Source organism: Solea solea, chromosome 18 (assembly GCF_958295425.1).
Source record: "Solea solea chromosome 18, fSolSol10.1, whole genome shotgun sequence".
Lineage (NCBI taxonomy): Eukaryota > Metazoa > Chordata > Actinopteri > Pleuronectiformes > Soleidae > Solea > Solea solea.
Genome location: NC_081151.1, coordinates 5,196,494 through 5,209,892, shown reverse-complemented (window position 1 = coordinate 5,209,892; position 13,399 = coordinate 5,196,494). Strand labels below are relative to the sequence as shown.

The 13,399-nt window shown below is 42.8% G+C and overlaps 1 protein-coding gene across 1 annotated transcript in view; it reads left to right on the top strand.

The window, feature by feature from the left end:
* LOC131444517 (latent-transforming growth factor beta-binding protein 2-like) overlaps positions 1-13,391 on the top strand; it is an 88,037-nt gene extending 74,646 nt beyond the window's left edge. Inside the window, exons 31-40 of the mRNA XM_058614900.1 lie at positions 3,285-3,413; positions 4,485-4,619; positions 6,456-6,659; positions 6,754-6,846; positions 7,125-7,253; positions 7,822-7,962; positions 8,095-8,268; positions 8,379-8,648; positions 9,567-9,716; positions 11,268-13,391. Coding sequence (XP_058470883.1) covers positions 3,285-3,413; positions 4,485-4,619; positions 6,456-6,659; positions 6,754-6,846; positions 7,125-7,253; positions 7,822-7,962; positions 8,095-8,268; positions 8,379-8,648; positions 9,567-9,716; positions 11,268-11,443 — 1,601 coding nt within the window. The 3' untranslated portion in view covers positions 11,444-13,391. The remainder of the gene's footprint in view (positions 1-3,284; positions 3,414-4,484; positions 4,620-6,455; positions 6,660-6,753; positions 6,847-7,124; positions 7,254-7,821; positions 7,963-8,094; positions 8,269-8,378; positions 8,649-9,566; positions 9,717-11,267) is intronic.
* The last annotated feature ends 8 nt before the right edge of the window (positions 13,392-13,399 follow it).

The following is a 13,399-nucleotide window of genomic DNA, read 5'->3' as shown; positions in this document are numbered from 1 at the left end:
GTTCTCAAATGTCCTGTTTTGTTCACAAACCAAAATGATTCACTTTTTAATGATTTCTTTGTTCTCCGGAGCAAAGAAATGAAGAAAATACTCACATTTAAGAAGCTTAAACAATCGGAAATCTTGTGTTAATCATGAAAAAAGCTTCAAAACAACGAATCGATTATCAAAATAGTTGTCGATTCATTTAGTAATCGATTATTAATCGATCAATCGTTTCAGCTCTACTCACCTCACACACACATGATGAGAATTATTAAAACAGTATATCGTCTGAACCGCTGAGTTGGGGTGACGGATCATGTGAGAAGTGTGTGTCGTGCTTTGGTGATTCCTGATATATTCATGGCACAGAGACCCACATTTAACCCCTCCACCATCCCCAACTCCTGCATCACCGGATCCAGGAATCAGGTCATCTTGGGTCACAACACCAAGCCTGGGTCCCCCCTTCTTCACCTCGTCCCTCTTAAGTGCCTCAGCTCTTCCCCCCGTTGGCACTTCACAGCTCTGCATGTGACCTAATGTAAGCGATGACTGCATGGAAAGACTAAGAGAGGCAATCCCATGTCCTGCTGGTGTAAGACAAGCTCTTAAAGGAGTTATCTCATCCTGTGTTATCCGTCTTTTCCCCCCACAAACCATCAGCGCTGTGACGAGCGAGCGGACTCGGATCGAGTAGCGTCGCTCATGAAACGCTGCCACTCAAACACCATCGGGATAGTCAACTCCCCGCAAAGAAACGAAGGCCATTTAAAATAGTCTTGGTCTGGATGCGCTCATTCCTCCCCGGGACGATACTTTGATTCTTTGATTGCGTCTCATCACAACATGTGTTTTGCAAACAGATTTTGTTCCACGTTACACATGAATGAAGAAACGGCTCGCAGACATCGATTGTTTCATATATTAAGCGGCGAGCTTTCGTCACCTTCTTCCCCAGACTTCACAGCTGGCGCTCGCTGCCATTCCAACATTCCCGACTGCACTCGAACGCAGACAACAGCGCCCCCCTTCACTTTACTCGGCAAAACAACATGTTGTTTGGAATGTGTGTATTTTCAATGACGTGATGTCACACATGAGAGGATAAAAGAATGCGCTGCTTCTGCACTTATCTCACCATCTCACGTCTCAGCTGCAAAAATGCTCGTCCGACAGCTCGGTGGTTTCCAGCGCGCACTCCCCTCGGTTATCCCGCTGCCATACGAGCCCACTGTTCGTCTATTCGGGCAATTTTGGCCCCTTTTAGGCATTTTCTGCACAAAACAACAAGGGCAATTTTTGTCCCAGCAGTTTTATTAGCTTGTGGGAGTCCTCATCTTTGACCCCTGAGGCATTTGTAGAGCAGTGGCCAAGTCAGGACAGGAACACTGACAGAGGACTATCTCCTCTCAGCAAGCCTGAGAAAGTTCTCCGAGTCGGAGGGAGAGACGGGACGGTGGCCAAGTGCTCTGTTCGAACCCAATAGATTGTGGTCTCTATGGCCTTGTTCTTTCCTTTCCTTTCCCTTTTTTGTTTTTTACAGCAACGTTTTTGAGTGAGGGGAAAATTAAAGCGATGAATGGTACTGCGTCACTTTGTTTTGAAACCTCTGAGGTACCCTAGGATTTTGTCATTCAAATATTCAATTGGGTTTGTTGTTGTAATTATCAGCATTTTTCCACGTTTTTCTAAAACTCGCAGTGAGTCAGCAGTCGTGGAAAGTCTGAACGGCGGGGGTTGTTATGAAATGAAAAACTCAACAATCAGATCGTGTTTAGCACAAAACAGACCGGCGTGTCATCAGCGCCGTGCGTATCGGATGATGGGTTGTTATACTCCAGACTTAATGACTTACAAAAATATGCAAGCAGCGACTCCAGTTTGAGTCTGACTTCTTTTTAATGACTTTATTTTCATTGTCTAAACGTAAAGGGATAAAATTGAACTGTTGAACATTAGCAATTTAAGACATACATCATACATTTTCATACATTTGTATTGTGTTTGAAACAGATGAATGGGCCATTTTGTCTTCGGTCTGTTTATTATTTAGAACGAGTAAACATTCACTAAAATATACAATTCGGGGAATCCTAAAAAAACATTAGTTATGCCGTAGTAACTCGCCGCGTCTTTTCAGAAGATAGACCCAAGAGCTCGATGAGGTAGATGTTAAAAGAATTGAATAAAAATAAAAACGTATACAGTCAAATGGAAGGACAAAGGGATCGGGATCAGCCAAATTCAAAAAGACAAGGCAAGGTCCAAAAACTTGATCAGGATAGAAAGGGAGGGAGGCAAAGAACAAAGTCATGGAAAGCTAACGCACATGGCACAAAGACAATCTGGCAGCGAGCGAGTGGAAACAGAGCGGTGTGTACAGGAGAGAGCCAATGACGTGATGGAGAACAGGTGAGCAGGTGAGCGGGGAGAGGCAAGGTCCGAGACAGCGACGTGTCCAAAAAACACCAACGGGTACCAAAAGCAACTGACCAGAGGGCAATTCCATGCAACTGTTTTTTGAATAATTATAATCAGACTTGCCCTTCACTCTTTGGCCTTTTTTCGTCTGTACTTCACATGCCAAGAAATACAAAAACATGTATGTCAGAAATTGCTAACAAATGTTGCCTTCAGTCAGGAGAGAGGTGGAGAATCAGCAGCGCCGCTTCATGGTCCGGCGTCTCTCTCTCTCCCTCTCTCTTCAACTTGCTTTATGATTTATTACCATGTAAAGAAGGAACTACTATGGGCTGCCACCTGCCAGATGTAATTACGCCGCTAACTTCCCTTTTGGGCCTAAAATCAAGTCTTACTCTTTTCATAGGGACCCCTTTCACTTTTTACGGACACCTACGGCCGAGGCCAAACACATTTTTAACATTTTGAGTCGGAAAGCACTTCCTGCCAAAAACCACTGCATGACAAACCTCAGCTAACCGGAAGCGTCTCGTTCAACTCCTGCGCGTCGTACCTTTTGCACACGTCCTCGCCTCTTCACCCAGGAACGCTCCTTTGGCGTCTCTCGGCGAATTCATTGACAAACAGCACAGTTTGAAAAGCCTCTTAATGGATTGTGTAATCAGTGCACAGTGTGTCCCAACATGTTTTGACGGGGATGATTTCTGTTGTTATTGTAAGGTCGCCGTGTTTATTTCGGACAAGCAGCGCTTGTGTTTACTGAGCCAGTTTGGAGTGTATTGTTCAGAGTGACACTGTAAATGTTGACGCTGCTCCTCTCTCCTCCTCTCCTCCTCTCCTCCTCTCCTCCTCTCCTCCTCTCCTCTCCGGCCTCGCAGATATTGATGAGTGCGTCAACGAAACCATCTGTGGGACCCACGGCTTCTGCGAGAACACAGATGGCTCCTTCCACTGCCAGTGTTACCAAGGCTACACCAACCCGCCCGGAGATTTGACCAGATGTGTCGGTGTGTGACTGCTCTTCAATAAATATTCAACAGCCAAGAGCTAAAAAGGACCAGTGTTGTCTGTGTGGCCAAAAGCCTGAAGTCGCCTGTTGGCAACACAACAATACTGTTGTCCAAAAAGACGGAATATTGAGTTACAACATTTAATCCAGTTGAGTCGCATACAATACAACAGCGACAAATGTTGATTGATTGATGAGCAGATAAGCTCAGGATTATTTACTGTATGTCAAAGCTGGGAATATTGTAAACCTCCGACGACTATATCGCACGCGATGAGTTACGTGCGCACGCTATGCGGTCCCATGCTCGGATGTGGTGACCTTATGGGGGCGGGGCGACCAAAATTATAAGGGGGGGTGGGTTAATCCGTGCATGCTACACGATGCATGACACGCGAAATCCCAAAAATAGTCGCACGGGTGGAAAAATCAGCTCAAAATAATCTGAAAATTGCACAGTGTATGTCCAGTTTATTGTTACCACTTTAGGAAACTATCCATCCAAGTAAGTAGTGGTTTTGGTAGATCAAAAAAAAATCTTTTCGTTTAATACTTAATGGCCATTTTTACTGCGGATTGACCGACTTTGAATAATTGATAGATTTTTCTATTGGTTTATTTTAATTTGTATAGAGAATAAGCCCAAATGGGCTTACAGGACACCATTATTTAGAAATACACACCAGTAAGCCACAGCAGAACGTTAATTACACGTAATATTAAACTTCCTGAGGGGTTTTTTTTTCCAGGCTTTAGACACAACTTACTGCACATGCATGTGATTTAAACATCCATTCCACTCTGTCATCATCAGTGCACCAGAATAGTTCAGGATTAACATTGAGTTGTCGGTTGTCCCAATTTATCATAACGAGGGCAGTTAGAGAAGAAAGTTTGACTCATTCTCATTTGATAGATTTTACAATATACATGAAACAATACTCAAGTCAATAAATGTCTACAATTGGCTTTCTACTACTTTTTGCGATGACACAATATGGTTATTTCATGCCTTTGCTGTTCCTGCTCTTTCACTGACCTTTGCGTCCACCTCTCCCGTCTTTCTCAGACATGAACGAGTGCGAGATGAGCTTGGCGCTGTGCGGTGAGGCCCTGTGTGAGAACGCCGACGGCAGCTTCCTGTGCATCTGCCCCAACGACAATGAGGAATTTGATCCCTTCACCAGCCAGTGCCGCTCTCTGGGTAATAGAGCAGGACCAGCGCTCACAGTGACTCACAGGACTTAATTCTCCGTCCCATCACTGGGAGACGGAGTTTTCCCTGTTCTAATGAGCCGTCTCTCATTATCCAAACAACAAGGGTGACGAGGTGGACATAAACTGTTCCATGTCTCTTAGAGTATCTTTTGACCTGGCTGTTTCCATTTATTTTTTAAGCTCGAATTATGGTTGGGTGGGTTGCCTACAAAAATTCGTATTAGCCTAATCCCTTGGACAATTGATGGAGTAACTCCTCCAGTGGAACCAAGCAAATGCCCGAAGGCTGTTACTGTATCCCCATTTCCCCACCAAGACAAACAAGGATAAGGTGTAGCTATTGGCATTAAGCACTAAAGACACACTGCGCTCTTCAGTCCTACATCGATCCTAAGTGCACATGTTAGATATGCACATTACTGCAATTTCTAAATCACAGAACTGTCATGGAAATAGCATCGCATGTCCAGTTCGATGGGCGTACGTGTGCACAAATTGGGTGTATTTACATTATCGGAGCGGCGCGCCCTCAGCGGGGATGTTTTTTCTCCTGCCTGGGCACTAAACCCCAGCTATGCCTTTGTGTACCTTTTTGCCACATTCCACTGTTTGCTTTTGACGTGTGTTAATCAATCATGTGAGAGTGAATGGTGTGTTGACTCACATGCCAGTGTTTCCATTTGGCTAAGCCGCCAGCTTAAGGGTAAAATGCCTGAGCCCCTGCCTTTGGACAAATGAGCAGGCTCAGCAGTGGGCAGGCGTGGGCAATGCGCTACCTGCTGGAGGCATGAGGACACGCTGATGGATGTGTGATGATGTGACCCCGTTCAAACACAATGTGTCCTCAGATCCGATTCTAAAAACCACATTCAGAGGTGGTTTGAGTTGGCCTGTGGACACATTCCTGAGCATTATACTCTGGCGCTCATATGTTCAGTATTAACCCCGATCATCACACAGTTTCTTTTGCTTTAATACCAGGTGGGATCAGTCGATCTTCAACATGCGATCAGATCACAGGCGACGGATGTTAATACCAGATATGAACAAGGTCTACAGTATGTGACTGTACAGGCTACATGCAGATCTGTGTCACTTCAGTATGTGGTCCTAGATCAGATATGTAGCCGGAATTCAGCCATGTGACATAAATAAGAACATTTGATTTAACTCTAGAGTTAAATCTGGCTAACAAATTTGCTACGACAGCTTCTGTTTCTGAATTTCTGATCTTATCTTACATATCTCCCACTTTAATAATGAGCAGTCTCAAAAAATATGTTATTTTCTGTCGACGGTAGAGCTGCAACTAACGATTATTTTCATAATCGATTAATCTGTCGATTATTTTCTCGATTAATCGTCCATAAAATATCAGAAAACCTTGAAAAATGATGATCGGTGTTCGTCAAACCTGGAAATGATGATGTTCTCAAATGTCTTGTTTTGTCCACAAACCAAAATGATTAACGTTTAATGATTTCTTTCTTATCCAGAGCAAAGAAATTAAGAAAATACTCTTAAACAATCAGAAATATTGTTTTAATCATCAAAAAAAGCTTCAAACAGATTAATCGATTATCAAAATAGTTGTCGATTCGTTTAGTAATCGATTAATCGATTACTAGATTACTAGTTGATGGTGTTAATGACACATGCAAAGTGGTATTTGTGGACATGCGTGCCATTTGAGACTGCAGTCACTAACTCTAACCCTTGTCATCTGAATGTAGCATCTCTTGAACCACCTTTGCTGTCGTTAACCCCATGACCTTTGAGCACTGACCTCCCCGAGCTGAAATACTTTCTGTATCCACCGCAGACGCTGACCTGAAACATCCCGCCATGGTTCCGCCGTTCGCCGCCTCAGGCGAGGAGAGGAAGGAGTGCTACTACAACTTGAACGACGCCAACTTCTGCGACAACGTCCTGTCGCACAACACCACCAAGCAGGAGTGCTGCTGCACGGTGGGGGCCGGCTGGGGGGACAACTGTGAGATTCATGGCTGCCCTGTTCCAGGAAAAGGTACGCTCATACTGTGAAGAGACCTTTGGGCTTTTTTTATTCTATTATAATGAATTTTTGGATTTCACTAATGCTGCAATTTCCTGTTTTCCAGATGATTATAACCAGTTGTGCCCTCATGGCAGTGGACTGTTGCCGGTTTCTGTCTCCTCCACACAGATTCTGGGCGGACAGCACCCTTACATAGGTACTGTCACTTTCATAGACGTGTATTATATATATACTATATACTTATAACTGCAATGTCAGTTACTTTTGGAGCCAGACTCACCATTTTTACAAGGCCAAAGCCTAATGAGACACCTGCATACCTCACTAATAACTGTAATTAGTGTGTGGCAGCTTCTTGTACGTGTAATGAATGACATTGCAGGAAGGGTGCCAGAGTTTTTGTAGCAGAGTTGTTTCTCTTTCACAACTAATGTGAGTCTTCTGTCTCTGTCCCCCCCGTCCCCGCCCCCCCAGATGCAAACGAGTGTGAGATGTTTGGATCAGACATTTGTAAGAACGGGAAGTGCTCGAATCTCTTCTCCACTTACACCTGCTACTGTCGCTCTGGCTTCTACTATGACAACATCCGGCTCGAGTGTGTGGGTAAGAAACGGCGGTAACACTTTAGATTAGGGAACACATATTCACCGTTAATTAGTTGCTTATTAGCATACAAATAAGTAACTTATTGGCTCATAATTAGTCATTATTAAGTACTTATTAATGCCTTATTCTGCATGGCCTCATTATACGACCAGTAAGCCATTAACTAAGAGTTTTCCCTCAATAAATAGATCGATTGATAGATTCAATAATAGAATTATTGCTTATTAGAAGTAAGGAAGGAAGTTGTTGTATATGACTTACGATCTCAATATGCTTTGCTTAGTATGGACTTTATAAGGTGGTAGTATCAGAAGAATAGTACTTAATAATGACAAAATAAGAGCCAATATGTTACTAATTTGCATGCTAATAAGCAACTAATTAATGGTGAATATGTGTTCCCTAGTGTCTAAAGTGTTACCGAAACAGCAACTGTGAATGGTTTATTTTTAATACAATAACAGATTAACTGTGCTCCGTGCATCCAGTATTGTGTGTGTGTGTAATAATGTATTACAAATGTCACGATCTGTTACCGATGGTGTGCCTCTCCACATAATTACAGACTACGATGAGTGTAAATTCGAGAATACCTGTGAGAACGGAGCCTGTGTGAACACAGCCGGGTCGTTCAACTGCTTCTGCAGCCCGCCTTTAGTGTTGGACAGCACGCGGCGGCGATGCATTAGCGTCAACGCCACAGAAGGTGTGACACAAATCACTCACACACACACACAAATTATCTTTAGTTAAAAACAAACAAAGCAATTCAGCATTTTTGTTTTTTATACATATATATAACTCAGCTTCTTGAATCCCCTCTCGTTCTGTCTCCAAGACACTCTTGAGCCCGATCACGATGTGCACATGGATATTTGCTGGCAGCGCCTGGAGGGAGACAATGTGTGTGCAGAACCTCTTCTGGGACGCAGAACTACATACACTGAGTGCTGCTGCCTGTACGGAGTCGCCTGGAGTGGACAGTGTGCCTTCTGTCCCAGAAGAGACTCTGGTGGGAAGCAGTATGCACATACACAGAGCTGATTCTGTTTTTTTTTGTTTTTTTTTCATAATTGTCTTTGTATTGACCCATCAATGTTGTGATTATCCCGTTGTGTCCAGAGGACTATGCAGTCATGTGCAACCTGCCACGGAGAGGGGGTTCAGACAGTCTGCGGGAGCATCAAGGGTATGAGTACGGTCCTGAGGGGCCTGATGAGTCTTTCCCTCCTCCATACTGGGACATCTATGGCAGCCGCACAGGAAACTATGACATTCCTGAAAGCGTTCCGCTCTTCAATGACAATGACTACAGCGTCCAGCAGCCTCCTGTCCGGGTTCCCATCACGCGACCAGAGGACCCACAGCCACGGCCAGTGGATTCTTATCCTGGTGGGTATCTGGTGGTTTCTTGCATATTCTTATCCTTTAAATATAAATAAATGTTATACGAGTTCACACAATGCCGGTTAAGCCCATCAGCTCCTCACGATTCTCTGTGTCTCAATAAAGTGGAGGCATTCCACGTTGCACACAAGGAGTGACGTGCATTTTATGTCACGAGGGATGGAGGCAACAACTTCATAGCGCTAGTAAAGCGAGATGGCTACAGACAGTTGGACCAGTTTTGCCTGAAAACCACAAGAAGCATCCAAAATGACATTTTAGGAGTAGATTATTTTATTAAAAAATAAACTTGGATGTCCAGTAGGGCTGCACAATTGTATTTTAATCCCAGTCACGCAAGGTCAATGAAGCGCTCCCTAAATAAGACAAAATTTACCAACGTAATATAGAAAGAATGGAGATTTAAAGGAAAAGGAAAGGTCGGAGGAAGCCCACTCAGACACAGGGAGGTCCCAGACCAGGAATCAAACCCAGCACCTTCTTGCTGTGAGGCAACAGTGCTAACCACTACCAGTGCTTACCAATACGCCAACGTGCCGCCACAAAATTAAAACATTTTGTCAGTAAAATGCAAGCAAACTATCAGCTCCAGCCAGTGACCATCATTATGTCCAGTGCAGTCAAACCCTTTAATAGCAATAAGCTAGAGGCAAAATGCTAATTATATATAACAAATGTGAAACCAGTGTTTGCATCAGTATACGCTCTCCTCAGCTTGAGGGCAGGTACATAATGTACATGTACGTCGTATAAAATATTGTGTAAATCATCTATCTAGCTAACTTGCTAACTAGCTTTCTAGCTAGCTACAGTATCATGACATCTAACCCCCCCCCCCTGTGGAGTATAGTAAATATTACTAATAACATTGTGTCCTTCATTCATATTTCTGTGTCCGTTCAGAGCGCTTCAACGGTTTCGAGGGTCTCCAAGCGGAGGAGTGTGGGGTCCTGAATGGATGCGAGAACGGCCGCTGCGTTCGCGTGCGAGAAGGCTACACCTGCGACTGCTTCGACGGATACGAACTTGACTTAAACAAGATGGCCTGTATTGGTAGGTTCACACCGGCCACCCACGTATCAGGCTCTGCTGTCCAAGTATGAAGGTCCAGACCTTTCCGAAAATCTAATAGAGAGTCGGTCACTTCACTTCAAAAATCAAATCACTGTGAACTCTCCCTTCACGTTCAAGCCTTTGTCTTGAGCCAGGTCCTGAATTCATTTTCAGTGAGGTAACTCCTCATGTAGTGGATCATTAATTTCATGGAAATGCTTTGAATTTGACAACCTTGCATTAAGTTATGTTTCATGGGAAAAACTAATGAAAGCAGTGTATTCCACAGAACCTTTTGTGTTAGCCTTTGGTCTGGAATTGTCCGGTCACATGCTGCCAAGAGCAGGGAGGCCTTGAATCTCAGCCACTCAGTGTATTCCATGAGAAATGATATCTTTTAAGTGCATTTTGTTTGTTTTGCGAGTCTGTCTTGTTGTAGTGGAATGTTATGTTTGCAATATTCCGACTGCATACATGCTTATCGGCGCTACGGCCAAGGAAAGTGATTGAACACCGACGCGGTGGAAACATGTGGGAGCTGCTCAACTTGTGCCATGCCTCCTCTTATAAATATCACCGTTAACGTCCCCCCCCCCCCCCCCAGCAAAACATGACATAAACAGAAGAAGGTTCATTTAAGACCGAACGCTGTGAAATGACAATCAGACGAGGGAAAGAAAAACCGCTTTGGGGCCAAAAGTAAACATAATCCAGTGCTTTGTTAATTTCAGTTCAGATTCTGTTCAGCTGACGTGCAAATGTGACGGCGCTGTTTGATTAGTGATACACAAAATGAGGAATTGTGCCTCCAGACGTGAACTTTTGTGGAACTAATTAAAAACACCCTTGTTTATTGCTCACAAGGTGAAACAATATTTCAAACAACTTCTTCTCCGAGTCTGATGAGTTGCTGTTGTGAAGCTTGGTTGTTTCACAAGGTTGCACATGGGGGGTTTGCCCACTCGTCATGTGATTGTCTACGGAAGCAAACATGTGAATACAATGGAATACAAGATCTCTGATTCACACTTCCAACAGACAGACGTCCAGGGCTGCAACTCCTTTAGTTGTTCGGCCTAGAAAATCTGTGTTTCTTGGACCTCAAGAGGAGCTTGTTTTAATTTTTTTTTTTTTATGAAAACAACACTCAATCAGCAATCACCAGTCAGTTGATCATTCAAATAGTCATAATTATTATTCTACTGATCATTGCAGCCCTACAGACAACAAACAACCAATTGATTGATTGACGATTAATACAAAGATTGGGCAACAACTCTTGAATAAGACCTATTATTATTATTTTTGACCTTTTGATCTCCGCATTCCAAACTCTGCTAATGAAAGCGTTGCAGAACAGCTACTAATTGAACCATAACGGGAGGAGAAAGAACTGTCAGAGTTTGATCATTATTTCACTTCCAGTCTCCCATCTTTCATAGCACTCAGCAGCAGATGTGACGCATGCAGCTGTTCCAGCTGTGAAATCTCCCCGGTGACTAATGCTTCTTCATGTTCCTTTTGTTTTCTGTTTTTTTTTTTTGCCTGCAGACATAAACGAGTGTGAAGACATCAGTGACAAAGTGCCCCTGTGTCAGAACGGGCAGTGCACCAACACGGAAGGGTCGTACAAGTGCACCTGTTTGCCGGGCTTCGTGGCGTCCGCCCAGCCGCACAAATGCATCCCAGCGATCCCGGAGTCTGAGCCCAGGGAGGCGGGAAACTGAGGTGGCGACTGTCGAAAGCGCTGGCTTCTCCCTCTCCCTCTCCCTCTCCCTCAAAGGTCCCCCCTTAAACACCCTACTGCCCTCTTCCTCAAGGGCCTGGCACTAAACCTCCAACACTGACGCTGAAACATCCAAACAAACATACAAAGGCACACACACAGATCCCTGTCATACACATTCAAGAGGACCAGGAATACAATGCAGTGAATGTATTACATGAGTTTTAGCATTCTCCAGATATCCGTTTGCCTTAAAGGGATTTTGTGGACTGATTTTTTTTTTTTTTATTCAGTAAGCCCGGGGCAATTTGATACACAGATATATTTTCCACACTATTTTCTCTGTCAGTTCCTATTTTTCTTGTTGTATTATTTATTTCTTCTACATGACTGGCCTCTGCAAAGTATAAGAAAAGTGATCTATTTCAGAGGGCGTACTCGGATCCTCGAGTTTTATTTGTCTCACTAAATTGATTCGGAGACGGCGTGGGGAGATAATATTTGTCTTTTGTCATGTGAGATCAGACACTCATAAAAAAAGAAAGAAAAAAAGCAGCTTGTGCATCACTGTCAAACCTCTTAGCAATATTGTCTCACTCAGTTGTCGTCCCTTAGCGTTGGCCTCGGACTGAACGGATGCCAAAGGCGACAAAACATCACAACTCTGCAAAAAAAGCACTTCTCCCTCAGCTGACTCCCTGTACGTCAACATTCAATACGAGCTGCAAGTGGAAGAATTCTTACTTTCAAATCTTCAACCTTTTTTACCGGGACATGGAAAGACTATAGATGTATATGATGCTCTATGTTTGAAAAGAAAAGGTGCAGTAGGATTGACCCAAGTATGAAAACAAAACTTTATTTTATTTTTTGTTCCTTTTTAACACTATTAACTTGTTTTATAATTAAGACGATGCACCGTTGCTCATCAAAGATTGATTCAAGCCTAACTTCTCAAAATATAAGGTACGTTAGTTAGAAAGTAAAAACACAAACATCTCTCCTCAAGTAAATATAATGTTTCATTCCTCACAGAAGACGACGACTCCCGCGTGTGCATCTCTAGACAAAAAGGCTGTGTTGGAGAGGTTTGTTTTGTACAGATCTAGTACTATGTATTATGTTTGTTACATATTATCTTAATGCATTATAGAACAACCAATATTTTGTTTGTCATAAAACATAAAGTGTAAGGAGATTCTGGCATTATAGCTTTGTAGATTTATACATCTGTGTCTGTAAAAATGTTCTTCTTTTTTTTTTTTAAAGCATATCTTTTTATGTATGAGGAGAGTGGCTGACACTGTACCAGAGGAACTGTGCGTGTGTGTGTGTGTGTGTGTGTATACCCTGCCCTGTGGAGCAGACAATGAAATATATTTTTGGAAGTGGCAGCACTGTTCTAATTGCAGACATTTTGTTACAAAGACGATGCTTTTGAAATGCAAAAAAAACAACAACACATCACAACGTTATGGCTAAATATTGTGAACAAGTCTCTAAATTTGATTGTTTGGTCATGAATGTATCAAAGACAACATCAGCTTTGGTTCTGGGAATTTTGTCACATACACATTCAGGTTTAAGGAAATGATGGCATTAATTGTCTTAAGGAATGAAAGTGTCCTTATGGAAGCCCAACAGCAACTCGTTCTATCTTTGGAGGATGACTTAAAGTTGATGATTTATGCCTTTAACCTATATTCATAATCTACAAACCTACAAACTGCTTCATAATCTCTTTTTGTCTACTGTACTTTACTGTGCTGAACCTGAACAGAAATATTAACATTTAGGACAAAGTTCATATAATTAAAGCATTTCCAGATACATTTCTCACTGTAAAGCTGTGGTCATTGGAAATACAGTATAATGCTCATTAATTTTGTTTACCTCTTGACTGTAATTGCTATCAGTCATGAAAATAAAAACATAAAAAGAAATAACCATCTCCTTG